We start from the raw sequence: 27,268 nt of genomic DNA, 5'->3' as shown, positions 1-27,268 counted from the left end.
AACTGCGGATTGAGCTTGAGTGCAGGGTCTGGAGTGAAATTATACACCGGATAAATTTGACCTCGTCTTGTGCTCAGATGAGCCTTAAACAGTTCAAGGTGGTGCATAGGGCTCATATGACTCAGGTCCACATGAGATGGTTTTTCCTGGGAGTGGAGGATGTATGCGAGGGATGTGGGAGGGGACAGGTGAACCACGCTCATCTGTTTTGGGGGTGCACAAAGTTGGGGGTTTCTGTACAGCGATTTTTAAAACTCTGTCGGAGATAATGGGGGTGAGTATGTCGCAGTGCCCCGTTGGTGGCGGTTTTTGTTTCGGATCTGCTGGAGCTGCTGGGAGGGGGAAGGGGGCCGATGTTGTGGCCTTCATCTCTTTGAATGCCCAGCAGTGAATTTTACTGAGTTGGAGGTCGTCATTGCCGCCAAGGGTCTTGGCGTGGCTGGAGACTTGTACAAATGTTTTAAATTGGAGAAGGTCAAGTTCACTCTCAGCGGGTCAGAAGAGGGGTTCCATGTAAATATGGAGGCTCTTTCTGTCCTTATTTGAGGAGCTAATTCTCACCAGGGGGGGGGGGGGGGGGGGTGGTTGGAGCCAGCTCAGGGAAGAAAAAAAGGGAAAATTAACAAACTCTTTGAATTATGTTTATTTTTGGTTGTCTGTGTATGTCACAATCATATTTGGAATAAAATATTTTTCGGAAACTTCCTCTTTTTCTCAGCAGATATCACTTAACTGCTTTTGGTGTGGTGTCAACCTGACAATCATAGCTAGATGTCTTTCCATGAAGTCACATCTGCTCTTTCTAGACTTCTGTCTGAAGCAGCAGGTGTAAAGCAGAGATGAGTTAAAAAGCCTTGATTGTTCCACTGTTTGTGTCTGGACTGCTCTTTAGCTTCCAGCAGGGGTGACTGATAGCGGGGGTCTGTTATGAAGGGGGGGCGCGGTGGGGGTTTTTATCATTGGGGACACTGTTAAGGGGGTGGTTCGTTTTATTGGGATGTTCTCTGCTGTGGGGGGCTTCTCTGTGGGGGCGTTCTCTGTTATGGAGGGGGTCTCTGGTGGGGGTCTCTGATATGGTGGGGTCCCTGATGGGGTCTCTGGTGCGGAGGGTTGATGGTATTTTGGTCTGCGGGGAATAATTTAAAAATTTGTGGACGATACAAAACTTGCAGATATTAGTAATAATAATAATAATCTTTATTAGTATCACATGTAGCTTACATTAACACTGTAATAAAGCCACTGTGAAAATTCCCTCGTCGCCACACTCCGGCACCTGTTCGGGTACACCGAGGGAGAAATCAGAATGTCCAATTCAACCAACAAGCAAGTCTTTCGGGACTTGTGATAGGAAACCATAGCACCAGGAGGAAACCCACGCAGACACAGAGAGAATGTGCAGACTCCGCACAGTGTCCCAAGCCGGGAATCGAACACTGTGAAGCGACAGTGTTACCCACTGTGCTACCATAATAAGGAGGATGGTGTGAAACTTCGGCAGGACATGAACATTTTGACGAAACGGGTGAACAAGTGGCAGATTAAATTTAATGTCGAGAATTGTAAGGTGTTTCATTTTGGCTGGAAGAAAGCAGGGAGACAATATATAATAAAGCGTACAAATCTAAAGGTGTGCAGGAGTAGAGATGTGTGAATATTTTCAGAAATCTTTGAAGGTAGCAGGACAGATTGAGAGCGCCGTTAATAAAGCATTCGGCATCCTGGGATTTATCAACAGGGCATGTGGTACAAAAACTAGGAAATGATACTAAACCCAGAGAAAATATTTGTTCAGCCTCAGCTAGAATATTGTATCCAATTCTGGGTGCCACACACTATAAGGAAAGGCATTAGAGTGGGTACTGATAAGATTGATGAGATCGGTTCCAAAGATGACTTCAATTACATCGGAAAATTGGAGAAGTTCTTCTTGTAAAAGAGTGTTGAAAGAAGATTTGATTGGGGTATTCAAATCCATGAGAGGTCAGTACAGAGTAGATGGGGAGAAACTGTTCCCGTTGGTGAAAGAATCAAGAACCAGGGCACAGATTTAATTGGCAAAAGAAGCAATGGAGACATGAGAAGAACAACCTTTTCCGCAGTGAGTGGTGAGGATCCGGAATGCACTACCTGAGAGTGCGGTGGAGACAGGATGAATTGAGGAATTCAAGAAGAAATTGGATCATTTTCTGAAAGGGAAATACTTGCAAGGCTATGGGGGAAAAGGCAGAGTGGCAATAGGTGTGTTGCTCCTTCAGAGGGCCAGCACAGACGCAGAGGGCCAAATGGTCTACTTCTGTGCTGTAACCCTTCTATCATTCTATCTATTGATGGTGTTGGAAAGTGATAATAGGAAATAACTGAGAAAAAAAAAAGAAAGTCAAAAGAAGTGACCAATATCCCTTTCAGTTTACTTCTGAGCTTCATGATGGTTAATTTAAAACCATTAACGATCAGCAAATGCATGAACACCAATAATTCATCCAATGTATATAGCGAATGGACCCATCTAACATCTGCCTTATTTCAAATTAATTTAAAATGTAGAGGGTCAGTTTGTCTGATAATGCCTTTGATGATTAGCTCCTTGAATAAGGGCATAGATTTGATTAAACCAGTCAGCTTCACCACATCCTGATGAGCGGGGTGAGGTAATTTTCCAATGGGGTACCTACCAGTAGTGGGGAAATTTGCATACCTGGGAAGATCACCATTATGTACCATGAGGGGATGAATTGCACAGCATTAATGTCCATTTGGAAAATTACCCCTCCGCCTCTTATTTTAACATAAAACACATTGCAATCTTCATTATAATAAAACATTCTATGTTCTCCAATTAGATCCATCATGCAATTTATCTGACTTAAACCTATAACTACTTTATCTGACTTAAACCTATAACTACTATCAAAATTGCAAAAGGGAATAAGATTAGAATTATTTAACAATTCATAATTGTGACCAATTCTATGTTAGCATTCCGGATGCAAGCATTACAAAACAGTAGTAAAAGTATTGTGCCATTAACTAATAACCACAATATAACTTATGTTATCCCATGTCCTGGGAACATGATGCAGCGAAGGTTTACCCGACTGATTCCTGGAATGGTGGGACTGTTGTTTGGGGAGAGATGAAGTCGGTTAGGATTTTGTTCATTGGAGTTGAGAAGAATGAGTTGGGGGGGGGGACTCTAGAAACTTATAAAATTCTAACAGAATTAGACAGAGTAGATTCAGAAAGAATGTTCCCGATGGTGGTGGAGTCCAGGACTAGGAGTCATAGTTTGAGGGTAACGAGTAAACTTTTATGCCTGAGGTGAGGAGAAATTTCTTCACCCAGAGAATGGTGAATCTGTGGAATTCACTACCACAAAAGGTAGTTGAGGCCACTCATGGCTCTGAGGACCTGGGTTCGATCCCTGCCCCGGGTCACTGTCCGTGTGGAGTTTGCATATTCTCCCCGTGTCTACGTGGGTCTCACCCACAACCCAAAAAGTTGTAGAGGTAGGTGGATTGGCCACGCTAAATTGCCCCTTTATTGGGAAAAAAGAATTTAATACTTCAAATGTATTTTTTAATTTCAAGAAGGAGTTAGATATAGCTCCTGGAGTTAAGGGGTTCAAGGGATTTGGGGGGGAAGGCGGGATCAGGGTATTGAACTTGATGATCATTTGCTGTGTATATTTCTATTTGCTATGTACGTTTCTATGTAAAGACACTGCCCCATAAATTGTCTTAAACTCTATTTACCTGACAATTGTGTCTCCGAATAAAAGTATCAATTATTTTTGCAGGGGTGAAGGCTCAGTAAAATTTACCAAGACAGAATGTTTTCACTTTCTCCATACAATCTATTTCCATGCATATAAAGCATTTTACTCTGGTCAACTCCAGAAAGTAGTGCTGGAGCCCTTGGCCTTAGCAGAATTGTCACTGTGAGTAGGGTTTTATAATTGAAAAGCTCGTCAGATTGAAGTTAGAAAAAATATTAGGAATCGGAAAAATCACATGCGACATTTGACTGACTATTAAGTGAAACATTTAAGGCTGTCTCTGATTGTTGATTGCTAAACATATTTACACGCTTAGAATGCACTAACAATGAGCACTCAGTCTTTTCACATAACTTACTGATTACTACACATTGTACTTCCAGACATATGTCCTGTGTTCAGAATAAATGTCAACACTGACCCACCTGATCACCCAGTGAACTGCTCTCATTTCCCATTGTGATTCAACTTCAGTGCCACAGAGGAAACGGGAAAGGGGGAAGAAAGGAAACTGAAAAAAAAACACACGAACAACTCATATGACAACTGTATGTAAATGAGTGGGTGTTGTACAATTTGGAAGTGCTAACCAAACATTGGGACTACGAAGGAAAGGAACAAAACAGCAAACAGCACATGAAGACGGTGAACATTTTTTAAAGTCTCCCACAAAGTGGCATTCTGCAGGGGAGAAGGTGAACAAAGACAGTTTGAAAGAGATTACTTATGAAATAAAAAGGATTCTACGGTTGGAATGTTATTATTAGGGGAAAGCGACAATGCAAAATGGTGATGTGTTCAAATTCTAAAACAGAATAATATTAGCATTTTAATTGCATCATAACAGGATGCTTGTATGGCCTCTGAGGTGCAATTCTATTGGAATATTAAAGGAGCTCTCGTCATTGTACCTTCCCAACTTTACCTTTAACCCTAAAGGTAAAGGTTCTCAGCAGCCTGTTAAGTTTGTTAAGGTAGTTCCTTTTCTGGGTTCAGCAGAACTTTGATACATAAATGAGTGACTTTAGTGATGTTCCTGATGTTGGTTGTTATATCACTTGGTGGGGCGGAGGGGGTGCAGGGTCAATCATGTTACGCTTTTACGTTGACGTGAAACGCGATTTGGACATCTCATGAGATTTTCGGTTCCCATCGCCAATCCCGCCCGACGAAAAGGAGTGGAAACTCCCCCCCCCCCATTGACTACCACAAGTGAGGCTATTAAGTGTACCCTCCCAACTTGCTGAGGACTTCCTCTGACAAACGAGATTCATTGGACGAGATTCTTTGTCCTCCCAGCTGCGTGTTTCTCAGCGGCGGGTGGTGGTGCGCCGTTTGAAGGTGACGGGATTCCAGGTTCCCGTCACCATCAATTGGAATTCCCATTGAAGCCACCCCACACCTCCGGGAAACCCACGGCATGGGGTGCACCTCCAGTGGGACCAGAGAATCTCACCAGCCTGAACGGCCAGAGAATTCCGGCCATTATTTGTGAATATGCAGATCACTCAATTGCATTACAAGCAGAGGAACCATTAATTTCACAAACCCGGAATTAAAGATCATGTAGGAGGGTACTAGTTTACACTTTTTACAAAATGTTGCATGTTTCTCTCTTTAAACGTCGAATTTATTTTTTAGTAATCCTTAAGCAATATTCTACTTTTTCACCATTCGCAGCACCGAGACACACCCTGCTATCTAACACCCATCCGGTTAGAAACGGAGCATCAGCTGGGGAATCTAACATCAAAAGTTTTTTTATTATTCGTTCATGGGACGTGGGATTCGTTGGCTGTGCCAGCATTTGTTGCCCTTCTCTAATTGCCCTTCAGGTGGAAGTTAAGTGTCAAACACATTAGGCTGGATTCTCCAATTCTGCGGCTATGTCTGCAGGATCCATCAGGTCTAACGACCAAAAAGTCGGCGGCGCCCCCGCACCGATCCTCGGCCCTGTGGAGGGCTAGCAGCCGTGCTGGATATGGCCGCAGAATGGCTGGGTCCGTGGCCGTGCATGCACAGAGCAGCGGTCGCGCTGTACTGCGTCGCACTGTACTGCATGGCGCCGGGTCCGCGCCAAACCTGGACCACCCCCCACCAGTCCCCTCAGCACCCACCAAAGCCCCTCACTATCCCCCCCCCCCCGTGACGGCACAGTCCGCAGCCGCCATGCGAGGTCCCCGAAAGTTGTGAGGACACACGCCCCACGTCATCGGGGACTCAGCCCATCAGGGGCGGAGCATCGGACGAGATCCTCAAGTGACGTCCCGAGGCTGTCCCGACGGCGTGCGGTGCACTCCTCGAGTTTGCTGTTTTTGAGGGGGTGGGGCATCGGAAGAACGGCTCCGCCCCCGATTCCAGCATAAAAACGCATTCTCCGGCTGATCACTGAAACGCGATTTCAGCTCGCCGATTGGAGAATCCAGCCCGTTGGGTCTGGAGTCACATTTTCCTCTGTTACAGGCATTATATAAATGTTAGTTGTTTTTACTGCCTAACTATTGGACAATTAAAGCAAATGGTTACAGTTGAAGCAGAGTGCTCACTTTATTCCCTGTGCATTCATTGTCATATAACTCGCTGACAACAATATTGGCATGAAGTCCAAAGTAAACAATAATAAAATCTTTTTCCTAAGGTGGAAATAAAGTTTTGTAATGAGAGGTAGCTAAATCCCTTCTAGTCCAATATAATTTGATTGTCAATTCTGATTTGTTTGTAATTATTGTTGGGCCATAATTTACTATTGCAGGATATCTAATGGCGTTGGCCATTAGTGCAGCCAGTGAAACAGGGAATCTGGGACCTCAGTGAACAGGACAACCAACAAGATATTTGCATAATCAATGCAATTGAAGAAATAGAAAATAAAGGGCTAATTAGAGGGTAGGAACTCAATGTCAAATCAGGCACAGAATGAGAAATACAGAGTAGTGAAAATGATTAAATTAAGAGAGAACAGAAACAATAAAATCAAAAAATAAGAAAAAATATAGAGTTTTGCATTTTTGTATTCGCCCTGAAAATTTCAAATCTTGAAGGAATGAGCCTCCATACTTTGAATAATTCATATCCTGTGCCAAAGATGTTGAATGCTACTTATCGTGAAAGAGTTGCGAAGGTATTTGGTTCATGTTGGACAGCAATGATTAAAATATGATGATTATGATCTTTAAAAAAAAAAAAAATTCCAATTAAGGGGCAATTTAGTGTGGCCAAACCACCTACCCTGCACGTCTTTGGGTTGAGGGGGTGAGACCCACGCAGACACGGGGAGAATGTGTAAACTCCACACTGACAGTGATCCGGGGCGGGAATCGAACCCGGGTCTTCGGTGCCATGGGGCAGCAGTGCTAACCACTGTGCCACCCTTTTTTTTCTGTTCATCATGATCTCTGCATGCAGATGTGTAACAATCAGGTAAAGGAGATGGATGGAAGTGTAATATTGGTTCTTGTGCTAAAATACTAAATCAGCAATGATGCCTTACACCCTGCTTGATTTTCCTTCCTGTTGACTTTTTAAAAACATATTAAAAGCACATATCCTCTTAATTTAACACAAGCTGAACTGATCTTAACTTCAGAAATGTCAACATTCTATATTGACTTTTGTTGTTTTCCTCTGCATTTTTGACTGGCGGAGGTATTAAGATAATCAATGGCCCATAACCTCCTATCTTCCTAGCATCGTGTTTCGGTGGGTACTCTAAAGATACACAGGGATTCCCACTCAGAGCTTCCCAGGTAAGGCTTTATCTGGCAATTGTCTTGCGCTGGGAACTATCCATCAAAACAATTTAAATCTAACTTTGGATGGTTCTGCCATTGTTATGCTGATAGTTACTCTGGAAGAGTTAGAAGAAATAAAAGCACTTTTATTTCTTCTAACAGCACGGTTGCATTGTGGATAGCACAATTGCTTCACAGCTCCAGGGTCCCAGGTTCGATTCCAGCTTGGGTCACTGTCTGTTTGGAGTCTGCACATCCTCCCCGTGTGTGCATGAGTTTCCTCCGGGTGCTCCGGTTTCCTCCCACAGTCCAAAGATGTGCAGGTTAGGTGGATTGGCCATGATAAATTGCCCTTAGTGTTGGGTGGGGTTACTGGGTTATGGGGATAGGGTGGAGGTGTTGACCTTGGGTAGGGTGCTCTTTCCAAGAGCCGGTACAGACTAGATGGGCCGAATGGCCTCCTTCTGCACTGTAAATTCTATGATAAAATTCTATGAACTTCAGTGTAACTATTTTAAATCCCCAGATCAATGTATGCATGGGACATAGGGGAGGCAGTGGTATTGTCACTGAACTAGTAATCCAGAGACCCAGGGTAATACTCTGGGGATATGGGTTTGAATCCCACCAGGGCAGTGGGTGGAATTTGAATTCAATTAAAAAAATCTAAAGATGACCATGAAACCATTGTGGATTTTTTTTCTGAGTTCTCCTTTACTATCCTGTAGTCCTGGAGATAGCTGGTCAAAGGCGTTGCTGTCCACAAAGATGTGGTCTCAGCATGTTCATTGTAATTCATCTTTTAGAAGCTTCCAGCAGCGTGGCCAACTTTCATCCCAAACATCAGGTGACCTGTGGCAGCCACCTCAATTAGTCTTTCTTTATAACAGATGTGTTATAACCTGCCTGCTTACCATTGGCTGGGGACTAATGGCAATCCCACAATCCTGTGGGAGTATGAGCTTCCCCAATGAGGGGGGCGGAGAAATCATTAGCAGACTCCCTGCATAAATAGAGCTGGCCAGTTTGGAACCAGGGAGCGAGGAGTTTGGCAGCAAGAGAAGTTGTTGCTGCTGTTGTATATATACATATATATGTTAATTTGTAAATAAATGTTATTTCTTTGTATCCTGAAAACTCGTGCTGGATTCTTCGTGGCCCTCACAAAATTGGCGACGAGGATGGGATAGCTGTCTACACTGCTGAAGCCACCTCCCTGGATTTTTGTTGGACACAGGTTGGAAGTTGTTTTCTATTACACAATGCCTCTGTATGGACGTTTGGATGTTTTTGATGCTGCGCTGGAAAGCTGGAACCAGTACGCACAAAGGATGTGTTACTATTTCTGGGCAAACAACATTATGGTGGTCATATTGCTCACCGCCTGCGGCCCGCATACGTTTGGGGTGATTAGGAGCCTTACTTACCCAGCTGCGCCAGACACCAAAACGTTTGATGAACTTGTGAACTTAGTGGGGCAACATTTTAACCCAACACCATCCACGATAGTCCAACGTTACAGGTTTAATACCGCTGAAAGGACCCCAGGAGAATCCCGTGCCGACTTTCTATCCAGGCTACGCAGGATTGCGGAGTACTGTGACTATGGTGAGACCTTGTCAGAAATGTTACGCAACCGTTTGGTTTGCGGTATTAACAATGCAGCCACCCAGAGAAAGTTGTTATCCGAGCCAACATTGACTTTTCAACAGGCCATTCAAATAGTACTGTCCCGAGAGAGCGCAGAACGGGGAGTGCAGGAGCTACAGGGAATGGAGGTGCATGCCTTGGGGCGCAACCCCTTCTGTCCAAAAGTGTATCCCCGCACCCCTGCGGTACCTTGGGCAAGGCGACGTCTGGATCGACGCCAGTGGCCGTCAGACATTCCTCCCTGAAGGGAGCCTTCTCCAGAACCAAATGGATGAGGAGCCATGTCCGTGTCAGACTTGTAGGCGCCATCCCATCGCGGACGCCGGTCCTGGGGGCGCCAGTGGCACCGTCGGTCCGACCGAAACTGGGGCCAGCCCAGGGGCCGTACCTTTCATTTGGATGAACCTGCGGCAACTACTTCGGAGGACGTGGAGACGGAGGATGACTGCCTGCAGCTGCATTGTGTGGCAGCTCCCTGTGTGGCCCCCATGAAGGTGACAGTACGGGTCAATGGTCACCCGCTTGAGATGGAGTTGGACACTGGCGCAGCGGTCTCAGTGACCCACCATGCCCGGGCTGTAGCCAGTACATATTTCACCTGACTCCAACAACACCAGAGGCGCCAACCACACAAGAGAAAAAAATAGGAAAGCAGCCTTCTCTAAGATACATATTCTGACTGTACCTTTATGGGAGACAAGCAAGGATTCCAGGGGACATCCAGAGAATCGCCCAGAGGACATTCGACCGCATCAAGCAGGGTATACAGACCCTTACATTAACTGACACACAGGCCAGGTTGGCCACCTATACGGGGGAACCATTGGACATTGCAGGAACTACGATGACCCCTGTTTTTTATGGACGCCAGGAGAGGCGATTCCCACTTATCGTGGTGCGCGGCCATGGGCCCAGCCTGTTGGGTCGGGACTGGTTGCGCCATTTGCGGCTGCAGTAGCAGCACATCCTCCAAACAGTTTCTGGAGGGTTGACTGAGGTGCTAGGACGATACCCAGATGTATTCCAGCCCGGTTTGGGGAAACTAAAAGGGGCCGTAGCCCGTATCCAAGTCGAAACAGGAGCCATGCCGCGCTATTTCCGGGTACGCCCGGTGCCTTACGCCTTGCTCGAGAAGGTAGAAGGGGAGCTCACTCATTTGGAGACTTTGGGTATCATCAGGCCCGTCCGTTTCACTGGCTGGGCAGCACTAATTGTACCTGTAATGAAGCCAAATGCCACAGTTCGCTTGTGTGGCGACTATATGGCCGCCACTTCACTATCGTGACTGATCATAAGCCTCTGCTGGGACTTTTCAGAGAGGATAAGCCAATACCGCCCATTGCTTCCGCACGGATCCAGCGCTGGGCTTTGTTGCTCGCTGCATAAGAGTATTCTCTGGAACACAAACCAGGAACCCAGATAGGGAATGCCGACGCACTGAGCCGATTGCCTTTATCGACCGGCCCCATGTCAACCCCCAAGACCGGTGAGGTGGTTGCAACCCTAAATTTTATGGACACCTTGCCTGTCACGGCATCACAGATCCGTGAGTGGACCCAGACGGAGCCAGTCCTGTCAAAGGTTCGGCACATTGTCCTGTATGGAGGGCAGCATAGACAGCTCCCAGGCGAGTTGCGGGCATTTTCCTCCAAGCTGTCCGAATTCAGCGTGGAAGACGGCATCCTTTTGTGGGGGACGCGTGTGATTGTCCCGGAAAAAGGACAGGAGCTGATACTGAGAGACTTTGCACAATGGGCATCCAGGTGTGACCAAAATGAAAATGTTGGCCCGGAGTTATGTCGGGTGGCCAGGCCTCGACACCGGCATTGAGAAGGTGGCCCAAAACGGCTCCATTTGCCAGGAGCATCAGAATCTTCCGCCGGCCGCACCTCTACATCACTGGGAATGGCCAGTGCGGCCTTGGGCGCGCTTGCATGCGGATTTTGCCGGCCCTTTTGAAGGATCCATGTTCCTGCTATTAATCGACGCCCAGTCTAAATGGCTAGAGGTGCATAAGATGGGAGACACAACGTCCTGCGCAACAATCGAGAAGATGCATTTGTCTTTCAGTACGCATGGCCTCCCCGAGGTGCTGGTCACGGACAATGGCACTCCGTTCACAAGTGAGGAGTTTGCAAGGTTCATGAAGGTGAACAGCATACGCCATATCCGCACTGCCCCATACCACCCGGCTTCAAATGGGTTGGCGGAGCTCGCAGTGCAGACATTCAAACGAGGCCTAAAGAAGCAATCTTCCGGGTCGATGGACACGAGACTGGCTCGGTTTTTGTTTTCATATAGGACCACCCCCCATGCGGTGACTGGGGTAGCTCCCGCAGAACACCTAATGGGCCGGAGACTTCACATCCGCCTTAGCATGGTTTTCCCGGACATTGGCGCAAAAGTACGCCGCACACAAGAACGGCAGGGACATGGTTTTTCTCGGCATCGGCCGATTCGGCAGTTTACGCCCGGTGACCCAGTGTTCGTTCGGAATTTTGCTGGTGGTGCCCAGTGGGTCCCTGGCATAATCTACGGGCCCTATCTCTTACCAGGTTTCAAGCCCAGGGGCGTCTCCAGCGCAAACATGTAGACCATGTTCGGTCCAGAAGACTATCCCTGCCAAAGATTGCCCGCCCCACTAGCTCATTCCTACAGCCGCAGAGACCAGACACAATGGAAAGTATTCCTCACAGTCTTCCTCTGGTGCCTCACTCAAAGCCTGCACAGGTCGTGACAGAACCGCGTGGAGATAAAGACACGCCGATGACGGAGGCAGCAGGATGTGACTCCGAGATGGAGACACAAGACACCGCAGAGGGGGAATCCTCGGGCCGACGGGCTGTGGACGTACAACCGTTACGTCGTTCATCGCGGAAGCGCCGGTCTCCATCTCGTTACACGCCGCCTGATCCAGCGCCTCGTGCAAATGGTGTCCGGCCTGCGGCAAAACGAGTCCAACGCCCTCCTTCGCCAGGGTCTTCAGTGGATTCCTTGAACTTTGGGAGGGAGGGATGTTATAACCTGCCTGCTTACCATTGGCTGGGGACTAATGACAATCCCACAATCCTGTGGGAGTATGAGCTTCCCCAGTGAGGGGGGGGGGGGGGGGGGGGGCGGAGAAATCATTAGCAGACTCCCTGCATAAATAGAGCTGGCCAGTTTGGAACCAGGGAGAGGAGTTTGGCAGCAAGAGAAGTTGTTGCTGCCTTTTTTTAAAAAAGTTCAAAATGTTGAGACCAGCAGATGAAATTGGTGTTCAATATTTGAGATCAAATGCCTCCTTTATGTTAAAGAGTTGTTGGGAGTAATGGTGAATTGTCTGCCCAGGCCGTTCCCCACACCTCTTCTTGAAGGTTGCTAAAGTTCTTAATTGACTGAAATTTTTTTTTCAGTTTACACTATGTTTAAATCAATCATTCATTGTCCAATACTTGCTGAATTTGACTTTGTGGATATTTTAATTCCCTTAAGTAATCAAACAGATTGTTGGGCATACCCAGCCATAGGAACGTATCTTGTTCAATATGCTGTTCCATTGTCTAAAGTTTCATCCTTCTCCAAAGTTAACGCAGTGACCGTTACTCTCTATCGGTCCTGTTCCTGAACAATGGCTTTTGTCTTGAAGTGTCAATGTGATCAAACGATAAATCTGCCGGCATACAGTTAAAATCAATTCTGATTTAATAATAATAATAATAATCACTTATTGTCACAAGTAGGCTTCAATGAAGTTACTATGAAAAGCCCCTAGTCGCCACATTCCGGCGCCTGCTCGGGGAGGCCGGTACGTGAATTGAACCTGCGTTGCTGCCTTGTTCTGCATTACAAGCCAGCTGTTTAGCCCGCAGTGCAAAACCAGCCCTACATATTTACTTATGTATTTAACCACAATTTCTAAATTGGCATTTCATTCTGTATGGAAACAAAATATAAAAGCATATCTTTATTCTTACGGAGGTAATTTGCACGAATTAAGATTTACATTAATGTTCCTCTGAATATAACCTTGAATTGACCAACTCCCTATCTAACCCAACTCGATTCTGAATGCAGCAGCTAGAACAGGATGAGGGGAACTATGAGTATGACAATCAAAGGCACCAGCAAAGTTAGCAGAGTTAGCATCAGCAAGATAGTGGCAATATGTCAAAAGCTGTACACGACTTTCTGGTCTGATAAAGCTTATTCAAGGAAGGTGATACAAGGATGCTTGGGTGAGAGATGGCCTTGTGACTTTGGAAGAATCAGATCAGAAGGGGAAAGTATCTGAAGGAGAAAGAAATGCCCACATAGGAGATGTAATTAGGAGTAAGGAAACCTTTTTTGGGTAATATTTTGAAGTGGTTCTTTCATTGCTTTTGTGTGTTTAGATTGGCCATTTTTGAAAGATTTACACTGCAGAGCCTGTAACGGCTGTAAACGCTGGGTTGATTCCAATATAAACTTGGCTGTCCACAAAAGATATCCAACATGCTCGAAAATAAGCTGAGGTGAAAATTCACCTTATTAGTGGTGGTGCATTATACTTAGGTCAAAACATAAAACCTACATGGAGTTTCCATAGCTGCCAACATTGCTGTTCCATGACTAGCTTAATAGAAGGTGGGAGTGAAAGGGCATCATTCTATCTTTCTCATTGCTGGTTAGAAATAAAGAAAGAGCCAAGAAAACAGACAAGGAGAAAATGAATAGCAAATGTAATAAAATAAACTGACATCACCCCTTGAGCGCCATTTCCTTGGAAGGAAGAATATCTCTGTGAACATTCTGTCATTTGTTCATTTTAGATTTCGTCAGTGGACAAATATTTTTCCTGTCGCGTCATTCCTGTAATTTTAATCAACTTTTCTTTCTCTTTGAAATGTAAAATTAAGCCAACCAGCGATAACATAGATTTAGTCAGACCACGCCATTTTAGCTAGAGATGTTTGATGTAATCAGTTTCTTGGGTTATTAAAGAATATATTATAATGCTAATTAAGATGGTATCCATGGTGATGGCTGTGACGTCTTGATGATGAGCAATGATTTGAGGCCCACATATTCTGCCACTGCTGAAGCATTGTTACTATCTAATTGTATTTATCTTTAAAGAATGGAACACTGAAGCAGTAATAGGCATATTACTTTAGCCATGAATATATAGGAGCAGCTTCCATTTAATACTAACAGCTACTTTTTAGTTAAAAGTGGAGAATGGGTTGAAAGACCTTCAAGAGAAATCAGACAACTACAAATCTGTAATATCATAGAATTTACAGTACAGAAGGACTCCATTCGGCCCATCGAGTCTGCACCAGCTCTTGGAAAGAGTACCCTACCCAAGCCCACACCACCATCCTATCCCCGTAACCCAGTAAGCACACCCAATCTTTTGGACACCATGGGAAATTTAGCATGGCCAATCCACCTAACCTGCACATTTTTGGACTGTGGGAGGAAACCAGAGCACCCGGAGGAAACCCACGCAGAAACGGGGAGAACGTACAGACTCCGCACAGGCAGTGACCCAAGCCGGGAATCGAACCGGAGACCCTGGAGCTGTGAAGCAATTGTGCTAACCACTGTGCTACCATGCTGCCCCTCATTATATGACACAGTAAATTCATAATAGTGCAATTAAAATTGCTAGTTTGGGTATAAATAGGTAACTGTAAGCCACGCTCTAGTGAATTCTGATGTTTGTAACTAGCTCCCAGGTGTTTTGTTCAACTGACCATTTTTTGTGTGTGACCCATGTGAATCCATTCAGACTCAGAGGTGAAGAATTTCTAATCACATTGTATTTTTAATAAAATTTAGAGTACCCAATTATTTTTTTCCAATTAAGGGGCAATTTAGTGTGGCCAATCCACCTAACCTGGAAATCTCTGGATTGCGGGGGTGAAGCCCACGCAGACACGGGGAGAATGTGCAAACTCCACACAGAGAGTGACCTGGGGGCCGGGATCGAACCTGGGTCCTCAGCGCCATAGGCAGCAGTGCTAACCACCTTGCCGCCCGTCTAATTAGATTGTTGACATCTTTTTTGACTGCTCTGGAAAGTATTATTCTGGATTTACTTTTTATATTCCACCCATATACCTCTCTAAAATTCCTTCTGAGGCATTTTTTTGTCAAGGCTAAAGGTCTTTGTATATCAAGTTATTCCTCAAAGTTGTTTGGTCTGATATTGGAGATCAGCTGATTCTATTGCCTATATATTGCCTATTATAAAGGCTATTACTTGAGATGGTGTGAAAGACTGCTTGCTAATTATGTGTAACATTCAAGTCATTCAAAATTCATGTCAAGTATCAATACTCAGTGAAGTAGGAGATCATAAGATCAAAATACAGGACAAAAACAGATTGTTTAAAGGTTCTTATAAGAGTGTGGGCTTTCAATGAGGAAATTGGGAAACTTGGCAAATATCTGAAACCCCTGCACTCAAGAGTCCTTGAAAAGAGTAATAGAAATCCCCAACAAAATTATTGCTAAAGTTAATTTTAATTCCTTCATTCCATATGACTGTCACCTGGCAGTTACAATGCACAATATATTCATATTGACCTGATTATAACAGATGAGCACAGCATCAGGGACCCGGTTTCGATTCCGGCTTTGGGTGAGTGTGTGAAGTTTGCAGGTTCTCCCATGTCTGGTGGGTTTCCTCCGGGTACGCCAGTTTCCTCCCACACTCCAAAGATGTGCAGGTTGGGTGGATTGGCCATGACCAATGTGCAGGGTTGCGGGGATAGAGTGGGAGATGGGCCGAGGAAGAGTACTCTTTTGGACGATCGTTGTAGACACGATAGGGCTAACCTCCTTCTGCACTGTGAAGATTTCATGGATTCTATGATTTTTGAATCATCATTTGGTCGAAATCTGTTCTCATATAATTTTTGCTCTGTAAATATTCACCATTATCCTATAGGTATTTCCGCAGAACCCAAAGACATATACAAAATCCAGGCAACAATGAAATAGTAAATTGTTTCGAGTTCATGGTTATTTCTGCCCATGAAATCTCACAGTAAACACAATAAGGCCGTTAACTGTGTGTTTGATTCCTACATGGTAAGCATGGCTGTACTGGGTTTTTGGAGATTTGTACTGGAATCATAAATCTATTTGCCACCTGGGAATTAAGCAAACATCACAAGCTCTTCAACAGTCATCACAGAACCAATATCTTAACATGGTATATTACCAAACAGTATGTCATTAGGTAAATCGCTGCTGTCAAACCACACCTGGTCGATGGTGGTAAGAGGATGAAAGAGTCAAAGAAATCGATACATTCCTGTTTCATTACATTATAGACATTCTACTCAGAGTGAAATATGTTCAAAATAAATGATTTAATATAATAGTCTCGCACCATCAGTGGCATAAAGCAGGTAATGGCACAATGTGGCATTAGTTGAGGCGCACATATCCTTTTGGGGGGACCCTGCGTTCTCCCTCTTTGCAAGGGCCCCACATCACGTCCTATCCCATAGTGACATGCCCCCAATGGCGACGAGCCCTGTCCCCAGTGATTGTTTCTGCTTGTCGCTGCACCCTGATTTCCCAAGACACAACACCGGCGTTTGCCTGGCCGTCATCGCATCTCCTGACTACTACTCTGCTCAACTCTCGTTCGGGTGGCCAAGATGGCACTAGAGCGTGGCAATTCTCTGTGAGCTCTCCCCTCCAGATTCTCTTGCTTCATCTTTTTTAACCGTTATTGTAGTATGTTCTATAATTATTGCATGTTGCATGTATTCACGTGTGGAGCAATCTGCCGGGACTGTAAATAGAACAACACCTTTCACTGAATCTTGGTACACATGACAATAAATAAATCAAAATCGAAACTCCAACACGCCCGCTGCCATTTCATGCTCAATTCCGCTTTGATTGGCAACAGGTGGAATTTCTATTGGCACGTGGACAGATGTCCCGTCTTGGAGAGCTGTCAGTCAGTCAGCTGTCGGCCCCTCCAGACATGGTCTTCCAGCCTCTGCAATGCTAAGTCCTATTGCTGCCCATCAGGTAATACCAGAATTCCTGGGGAGCGTGGTGGTTGGGGAGCACAGGGGAGGGTGGGGTGGGAGGGAGTGTCCTGGAGGCTCTGGGAGGGGGTGATCCTAGTGTCCGGGGGGCGGGGGGGGGGGGGTAGTAGGCCAGGAGTGGGGTGGGTGTTGTGGCAGATGCTAAAAGAGGGACTGAGCTTCCCAGTTCCTAAGGGGCAGATGGCCCCAGTCTGGAATGGTCTTGCGATTTAGGGGGCCCCTCCCCTACCCCCACTGGCCTTCCCGCCCAAAAAATTGTGGGAAAACCTTTTCAGTTTCCCACCTTCAATCATTCAGCACCCGCCAGCCTAAAAATTGGGCTTAAGCAGGAAAAGATCCTTAAGTGGCCGAGCTATGGGCAGGCTTCCTGTCTGAGGCTCGGCCCGTGCCATCTGAAAATTGTGCCTGGGTTGGGGAGGGCAGGATCCTGGAGGGAATCCTGTCCATGCTTCTTTCACTCCCCCATCACCTCAGAACCCACCAGGATGCGGAGCATAAAGTTCTGGCCCAGCTATCTGTTGCCCTTGTCCTTCAGGATGGTAGAGGTTATGCTTTGGAAGGTGCTGGCTGAGGAGCCTTGGTCAGTTCCTACAGTGTATCTTGTAGATGGTACACACTGCTGCTACTGTGCATCGGTGATGGAAGGAGTGAATGGTTGTGTATGGGGTGTCAATCAAGTGGGCTGCTTTGTCCTGGATGGTGTTGAGTTTCTTGAGTGTTGTTGGAGCTGCACTCAACTAGTTAAGTGGGAAGTATTCAGGGCAGCACGGTGGCCTAGTGTTAGCACAACCGCCTCACGGCGCTGAGGTCCCAGGTTCGATCCCGGCTTTGGGTCACTGTCAGTGTGGAGTTTGCATATTCTCCCCGTGTCTGCGTGGGTTTCGCCCTCACAACCCAAAAATGTGCAGAGTAGGTGGATTGGCCACACTAAATTGCCCCTTAATTGGAAAAAATAATTGGGTAATCTAAATTTATTTTTAAAAAGTGGGAAGTATTCCATCAACAGACAAAAAGAGAATAGCCAGTGATTCCCAGCAGTGTCTGGCTTCCCTCATATCCAAGGAGATATAATTGCCCACATGTGGCCATCCATGCACCTGAACATCAGTCAGAAATGTTCATTTATAGAAAGAGTTATACCATTAATCTTCATGTTGTTACTAATCCGAGAAACAAGATCAAGTTTTACAAAGACATCTGTCACAATACCTTTTTCCGATGACAATCTACGCAATTAAACCACTTTTTCAGCAACTCTGCAATATGTCCCACAATGAGTATCCTGCATTGGAATCATGTGTTGCATGCCGCATGTCCTCACCATCCAAAGAGGCATTGCAGAGACAACTCTCACATTATCCACTGAACAAGGAGAAAGAACCAAGGATAATGTTCAGAAGGAGCGGGAGAAGGACAGCCACTTCTATGCTTTGCAGTAAGAGGTGTGAGGAATGAGTTAACTGCTCAGCAGTTCTGTTGACCTGCTCATTCCCTGCCCTAAGTACACAGAACTCCTTTGAATTAACAGTCCTTGTTACACCCTTCACCACTCCCTTAATCCTGCATTAAATAACATTGAACCCATTCAACTAACCTCTGTATGAATGACATGCTGACAATACAGAATCAAAGCTGCAATGAAAACATGAGTACAGGCCAAAATGTTAAGATGAAGGTGATTAAATTAGTGGCAACCATAATAATTGCCTCCCTTTATTTACTCACCTAAGCAACAATCCATAATGCACTTTTATAACGTTTCCTACCTTGACTACTCCGAGTGCTTGTTGAGTGTGTTACGTTCTGTGTTGGGGCTGTGGTAAAGATGCACGCAGAACATCTAGTTCTTTGACTTGTAAGATAGTTTATTAACAAAATGAACATGTGGAAAGATAACTAATGAACTATAATACAAACATTAACAATAGTGAATTCAGTGAATTCCCCTGCAACTACTTCAAATGCGACTGTCCTCCAGTCCAACTTACTACCAACTGCTGATCTGTGGAATCACATGGTGGATCACTGTCGCCATCTGCTGGTTGGAGGTTGTACATCCAACTATATGCATTGCGATGCATATGCATATCACCACAGAGCGGTCTCAGCGGCTGCTGTTTATGTTGGGGCATTGAAATACACATGGCTGGTGATTCCTGGGTGCTGCAACATGTTAGGAATTGGCTACCGGTAGCTTGCCAGGAGAATCTACCTTACTTGCTACCATCACAGTGAGTATTGACTTTCTTAAAAATTAATTTTAGGGGATGTGGACATCACTGGCAATGCCAGCATTTTCTGCACATTACAGACCTAGGGCGCTATTCAGCCAAAACATTTCTAAGGGCGCGATTCTCCAGCCTCGTTACGCTCTCGCTCAAGTGAAACGAGGCCAGTGAATAGCAGTAGAAGCCAAAAATGAGAAGCGCTCCAAGCGCCAAACAATTTACGATGCAACTGGCGCGCTTGGGATTGGGATCTCGCCATAGCTTTGCCAGAAACCAATTATCACCACTTAAGCCCCATTTCCATACAACTAACGAGCGCGACCCCATATCCAGTGACCTCCCATGATTCATCGGCCTCCCCAGCAAGTGGTCACACTGGCACCGATTATTACCCCTTTTGAAAAACGTGAACCTGGTGGAAGGGCTTCTGTGGGGAGCTGAGGAGGTGAGTAACCATCTTGACTCACAGGCAAAGAGCCCGGGGGGGCTGGGTTTGCTACCCCAGTGCTCGGCGGGGGTTGTGGACCCTCGACTGGGGATGGGGGAAACTTGCCACAGGGGTGGGTTGCAATGAGAGGATGTGGAGAGGTGCTGGGCGAGACAACCGCGCATGGCACCACCATGGCAACCCATGGATCGTGTGAACCAGTTCCAGAGGCAACCTGCAGGAAAATGATCATGTGGTCAGTGGGAGGGTTGGGTCAGTCTGTAAGGCAATAACAACTCATGTTTGACAGGTCCTCCGGGTGGAACCGAGTAGTTCCTCACCTCTGCAGCGTCCGCCAGCCTCCGCGCTGGTGACCACTCTGTCTTCAGTCACCCCAGTCACCTCCAGGACTCGCTCCTCAAAGGTAGTGAGGATTCTTATGTCCGTCACACCACCGCCAGTCTGGGTCCTCTCCCGACAGTTGTGGGGAGCTTTTCCTGAGGAGTCACAGAGAGGGCATAATTAACCACACGCGTGGTTCACAGTGGTGTGGGGAGGTAGTGTGTAAAGGAAGGGTTGGGGGTTTGAAGGGAGACGGGGTGAAGGGAGTGTTGGGGGTCGCATGGAGAGTTGGGGGAAGGAAGCTCGCATGGGTGGTGGAAAGGTGCGGGGGGTGTTGGTATCTACTCACTCGTGCTGCCCGGTGTAGATCGTTGACCCTTTTCCAGCACTGGAGGCCTCCTGGTCACATCCCCAGCGCGCTCACAGCACCTTGTCCTAGGCAGCACTGGCTGCCCTATGGCTGATCCCTCCTGGCCTCCACTGTGTCCAGCAGCCTCCCCAGACTGCATTTCTGAATCTTGGGGCCGGTCTCCTAGGCGCATTGTTATGAGCTGGCTGGGTTTGACTGAGCAAGTGCAGCTAAGTGCTACTCGACCTTGATGGCGGGGGGCTGGCAGGTGAGGTGTTACCGAATCAGCTGGCGAGCCTTCATTTGCGACGAGAAGCCCATGGAGCCTTGTTGACTGGGCCAATTAACGTTGAATAGTGTTACCACCTTCACTGAGCCGAGCGCTGGGAAGCTCAAGGCAATTCCCACTCGCTACAACACTTTGAAATCTTTCTGGAGAATCGCACCCCAAGTATCATTTTGGGCGAGCTTGTTGGTGACCACTCTGTCTCCCGCTGGCCTTTTGAGTGATATCCCACCTTGAATTCATCCACATTTAATTGTTTTTTTGGGGGCCTTGAGGAGTTTTCTCCCTGGTCTAGCCCACACTTTTAAATTTTTTCAGCAGCGGGGAGCTGAATCGCGGGGGGGGGGGGGGGGGGGGGGGGGGGCATTTCCTCAGAGATCAGGGCGCCATTTTGAAAGAGTGTCTTGATCTCGAAGTGAGCTTGAGGGGCCCCCAAAACCGCCACCCATGGGCAATGCCACCCCCCACAGACATGACCATTACACCCCCCAAGTGATGACACTCCACTTTGGGGTAGGTGGGGGCCTTTTCAGGCCCCTTCAGCCCCCTTGCAGGCCCGCCTTTCTGTGCACCTCCTTCTTCCCCCCCAACCTTTACCCCCTTCACCCCTCCCACCCTTCATGCCCTCCTCACCCCCATTTCATTGGCATGACCCCCCTCAGGCCCTGACCCTTGGTAGTACCAACCTGACACCCAGGCATCCTGGCACTGCCAGCCTGGCACCCGGTGCCCAGTTGAGGCCTTGCCAGTGTGGCCAGTGACTCCCGGGAACTGGGTGAATGTGGCGCGGCATATTTATTCGAGCCTAATGGCTCATTTAAATATTATCTGGATCACACCCAGCGAGGGCGAGATCCAGATTGCCCCAGTTGGGTGACTCGCGATCGGCTTGCCAGTTGCTGCGAAACCCAATTTGGGCTGCTCGCGGATTCATGCATCGCACCTGTCTCGGCATCGGGCGCAACGTGATGGCTCAATCGTGCCCCTAATCTCTGCAGTTCTACCACATCCAGCCGTGAATGGTGGTGGACAATTCAACAACTCACTGGATGATGAGGCTTCACAAATATCCCCATTTTCAATGATGGAGGAGTCCAGCAGATCAGTGCCAGAGATAAGGCTGATGCATTCGCAATGATCTTCAGCCAGAAGCGCCGAGTGGATGATCCATCTTGGTCTCCTCCAGAGGTCCCCAACATCACAATGCTCGTCTTCAGGCAATTTGATTCACCCAATAACAAGAAACGCCTGAAGGCACTGAATACTGCAAAGCCTATGGGCCCTGCCAATATTCCGGCAGTAGTCCTGAAACGTGTGCTCCAGAATTTGTTGCGTCCCAAGCCAAGCTGTTCCAGTACAGCCATAATACTGGCATCTACCTGTCAGTGTGGAAAATTGCCCAGGTACGTCCTGCTTTCCATTCATCCCCCTTCACGGTTGGATGACTTTGAAGTAGTCAGCGGCGAAAGTAACAGAAACCACTCAACTCGATTTGAAGAATGGGCAGCATGATGGCACAGTGGATAGCACTGCTGCCTCATGGCGCCAAGGACCCGAGTTCAATCCCGGCCCTGGTCACTATCCGTGTTGGGTTTGCACGTTCTCCGTGTCTCCATTGGTCTCACCGCCACAACTCCAAGATGTTCAGGGTAGGTGGATTAGCCTCGCTAAATTGCCCCTTAATTGGAAAAAAAATAACTGGCACTCTTAATTTTTTTTTTAAATCATGTTACTCTTTGTGGGAGCGTGCTCTGCTCATATTGCATTTCCCACATTACAACATGAATTGGGTACTTTAAATTAAAAAAAGACCCTCGTTGAAGTGTCCCAGGAGCTGACAATCAAAGCTTAATGTTTGTATTCATTTCACAGCTGATTACTTAAAAGTTATTCAACCATGGAGGGAGATTAATGGAACATTACTGACAGCTGGGTGTGTGTTGTTATGGGCCAGGGTTTCGAGAACCCTAAAGTGTATCATGGAGTTCACCTGGCCCACAACTTTTAATAGATTAGGAGAGCACACGGTCTTACCTGACAGGTGTGATGCACCAGAGATCCACAGTACTTTTAAATTAAAATAATGTTTATTTATGAAACCAGCTAACACTTTATAAACCACAGGAAACATCTTAACAACTGGCAACACCAATAAATCCACCAAAGAATACACTACGCTATAAGTAACTCTTAATCTTTCCTTGCAACATCCATGAGATAAAAATAACCCTTTGTACAGAAAGACATAAGAACATAAGAACTAGGAGCAGGAGTAGGCCATCTGGCCCCTCGAGCCTGCTCCGCCATTCAATGAGTTCATGGCTGATCTTTTGTGGACTCAGCTCCACTTTCCGGCCCGAACACCATAACCCTTAATCCCTTTATTCTTCAAAATCAGGTTTAACTTCACTACTGAGAACAATTACCGCATTGAAATCACCAAATGGACATTCATAAGCTTGCAGAGATTCATACGCATCTTGCTGTGACTGCAGAATCTCCAAAACTAAAATGAAACTAAACATACCCTGTAGCTGCAAGCCCAAGGTGAAAGTAAAAGCAGACAGACAGCCCAGCTTCACCCACACTCTGACATCACTAATAAACAGCCATTTCTTAAAGGTACACCCACTACAACTATTCTATTAAAAACACCCATTTCTTAAAGATACTCTCACATGACAGTGTGAAAGCTGTCAATCACAGCCTAATAAAACACTAATATCAAAGAGAAATTAATGAATAGTTTGCAGATCAAAGATCTGTGGGGCTTAAAACCCAACTGACTGGCTTTGTCCTTCTAGGAATTATCAGATGCTGCTTCCTCTGCCTGAGCCAGCAGGTGTATTGCCCAGGTGGGTTTTAATGCAGTGGTTCTTTTTCACTGTCTCTGTCTGGACTGCTCGGTAGCTTCCAGACAGAGGTCTCCCTGACAGATGTCTCTATTGTGGATGGCGGGGGGGGGGGGGGGGGTCTCTTTAGTCTGGGGAGTCTCTGTTGGGGGTCTCTTCATTTAGGGGGTCACTGGAGGGTCTCTTTAATTTAGGGTCTCTGGGGTTATATTTATTTAGGGGGTCTCTTTATTTAGGGGTCTCCATTTAGGGGATCACTGGTTGGGGTCTCTTTAATTAGGGGGCTCTGTTTGGGGTGGAGTAGGCAGGTCTTGCATTGTGGGGGACAGCGTGGCCCTCTGATGGACTTTGAGGGCAACTCTTTTGAAGAGTAACCCACCATGAGGTCCACCACATCAGGTACACGCTCGGCAGGACCAGCACCAATTCTTGACACTTTTGTCTTAATGACCCATTTGCATCCTCCCACCGGTGTGGGTCGCGAACCTCGATCCAGATGCTCGTGGGGTCCGAAGCATCGGAAACAGATTGGATCCGCGTGCCGATCCTGCTTTTTCCCCTGACGCTGGATTCTCCACCGCATCTGGACCTCCGCTACCGGTGGTGGGAGAATCCAGCCCACTGTGATTAATGTCCAGCCAAATGTGTGGTATAAGAAGTAAAGAAGGAATGCTGGGAAGAATAGCTAGTTGTTCAAGCATTAGGCTGTGAGAAGAGTATGTTGTTGGTATGAAGAGAGCAAAAGACCAAAAGTGAATTTGTTTGAATGGGAAGTGAAGGGGTTATAGTGACACAGTGCCGATATACAGTAGAACATGGTGGGAGGAGGTAATTATTAAGATTGATGTGGATGGGGTGGGGGGATGCAAAGGTAGAATTGTCAGATGTTGCCGAGACCGATGAACCTCTCCCTTCACTGAAATCAGCTGGTGGGTGATGCTGTTTACACTCAGTCTGCCAGTCGGCTTTGTCTATTCATGCACATGTGTGGCCCAGGAAATGCTCCAATGTGCTCTGGGACATTCCCTGCCTTGTTATGACCTTCTTCATGGGGTCTCCAGGGAGGCAGCAGAAAAATTGGAGGTAGTCCTCCAACACATTTCTGATGCTACAATTCTGTCCAACACAGCTGCAATTAAATTCAATCTGGGCACGCAACCTTCCTTTAAGAGCTGCATTCACACTTTTAATAGACCTCGGGAGCTCACCTAAACTATGTGCATCTAGTGGGCAGGCTGCCCAACATGATTGAGTGAACAGCAATAGTTAGGCCTGTGAGTTAAAAATCCCCTCACCCTGGTAATGTCACAGGAACTTTCTTCTCATCAACAGCCCACCCCCACCCCCGGCCCACTTGCTTCAAGTCATGAGATAAAATCAGTTTTATAATCTGAGCCAATGTCTGGTGTGAAGTATTTTATACTGTTTTTCAAAGGTCATATGAGGGTGTGATGTTACCAGTAAGTTGAAGTACAACACGGTAGCATGGTGGTTAGCATAAATGCTTCACAGCTCCAGGGTCCCAGGTTCAATTCCCGGCTGGGTCACTGTCTGTGCGGAGTCTGCACGTCCTCCCCGTGTGTGCGTGGGTTTCCTCCGGGTGCTCCGGTTTCCTCCCACAGTCCAAAGATGTGCGGGTTAGGTGGATTGGCCATGCTAAATTGCCCTTAGTGTCCAAAAAAAATAAGGTTAATTGGGGGGGTTGTTGTTGGGTTACTGGTATAGGGTGGATACGTTGGCTTGAGTAGGGTGATCATTGCTCGGCACAACATCGAGGGCCGAAGGGCCTGTTCTGTGCTGTACTGTTCTAACAAGTGTTTTCTGTTTGATCCCTGAGCTCACTACCTAGAATCTCAGAAACAATCATTTAGCTCAAATGGTCCATGAAGGTGTTTATGCTCCATCTAATTGTATCCTATCCATCTGTCCTGCTATTCTTTTCTCCTTTATGTATTTATCTAGCTTTCACGGAGCTGTACTGCATCTATGCTATTTACCTCAAATACTCCTTGTAGTATTGGGTTCCATTTCTAACTACTCTCTGGTGACAAAGATTCCTTCTGAATTCTTTATTGAGTTTCTTGGGTGACAATCTTATATTTAATAATTTGTAGTTTCGAGCTCCCCACAATAAAAATACCTTCTTGATGTCTACCCTGTCAAACTACTTCATAATGTCCACTGGGTCACCCCTCCACCTTCTCTTTCCTCGAGGAAACAGCTCCAGCCTGCTAGTCCTTCCTCAGAGCTATAACCTCAATTCTGATATCACCCTTGTAAAACCTGATCGCCCCTTCTCCAGCATCTCTATACTGTTTTGTAATGTGGATACCACTGTGCACAGTACTCCAAGTTATGTATAGTTACATTATCAAGGTATTAGGCAAGAAAAGGTACATACAAAGCTACAGCGATCTAGAAAATATGAGGGGTCATCTACTGGAATGGTAAGACATATCAAGCTAAAGAAAGCTATCTGGAGTAAAAATCCCAAAAGTTACAATATTCTCTAAAGTAATAGATGACTCATTCAATGTTCTTCTATACGCTTACCTGTCTTTGACAGTAAAAAGACAAAAGAGATATAATCATATATAGTCATTATTTATCATTGATAACAGTAAAAAAAAAAATTAATAATTATTTCATTCTAAAATTGTGGTAGCTTTAAAGGCAGTAGAGTTGTTTTGTAATCCTAGGCTGATAGTATTAAAATATATTGCTTCTGTATCGTTAGAACTACAATCATTATCACCCTAAATATTAGGTTATGTTGAATATCGTACCACGGCAAAACACCCCTGAATGAAAATTCACCAGTTTTCGACTTACCAGATATATCAGTTCTTCAATAAATATTTCATATTCTTAGGATTCCACTCCTGCTGTTCAAAACCTGTGCTTTACTTTACAAAATCCCAGTTTTGTGACCTCACATACAGTCGTATCACATGAAAGTGTGCTATTAATGTGCATTGGCTCATGCTTGAGAACACTCTAGCTGATCCAATTGATGTGTAAAGAATCTGACCCTGAAGCTTCAGAGCTACAGCATGTCAGCTTTCTAAGGCAATTTGATGCTGACAGATTAGAACAGCAGAAAGTCAGCTGATACGTGTATATGTATCACTGAAATAGGTAACACAGTAAACAGACTGTATTTCACATTCAGAAAATTATATTTTCTGTGTAAAGATAAACTAAATGAGCTACATGTTAATTATAGCACAGTGGCCGAATATCCTATTTAACTCATACCGCGTTGAAGTACACTATGTCCTGTCATTTCAAGTTGCCTTTGAAAATGAAAAAAATGAAAATCGCTTATTGTCACGAGTAGGCTTCAATGAAGTTACTGTGAAAAGCCCCTAGTTGCCACATTCCGGCACCTGTCCGGGGAGGCTGGTACGGGAATCGAACCATGCTGCTGGCCTGCTTTAAAAGCCAGCGATTTAGCCTGGTGAGCTAAACCAGCCCCTCCTTTGAGTGGCTCTTTGGCATCTTCTGCCAAAGTAGACCATATTGCAGCATAGAGTTCAGTGATATGAAGGACAGAACCCTCCCTGTCCATTGAAAGTGAGTT

The 27,268-nt window shown here is 46.1% G+C and overlaps 1 protein-coding gene across 1 annotated transcript in view; it reads right to left on the bottom strand.

The window, feature by feature from the left end:
• The window catches only part of LOC119950753, a 354,917-nt gene extending 328,322 nt beyond the window's left edge, over nt 1–26,595 (bottom strand). The window contains exons 1-2 of the mRNA XM_038773466.1: nt 26,518–26,595; nt 4,204–4,289 (exon numbers count right to left, since the gene is read on the bottom strand). Of these exons, the coding sequence (XP_038629394.1) occupies nt 4,204–4,236 (33 nt within the window). The 5' untranslated portion in view covers nt 4,237–4,289; nt 26,518–26,595. The remainder of the gene's footprint in view (nt 1–4,203; nt 4,290–26,517) is intronic.
• Nucleotides 26,596–27,268: the final 673 nt, after the last annotated feature.

The sequence above is a fragment of the Scyliorhinus canicula genome, chromosome 16, assembly GCF_902713615.1.
Source record: "Scyliorhinus canicula chromosome 16, sScyCan1.1, whole genome shotgun sequence".
Lineage (NCBI taxonomy): Eukaryota > Metazoa > Chordata > Chondrichthyes > Carcharhiniformes > Scyliorhinidae > Scyliorhinus > Scyliorhinus canicula.
This window is presented reverse-complemented; position numbering and strand designations above follow the sequence as displayed.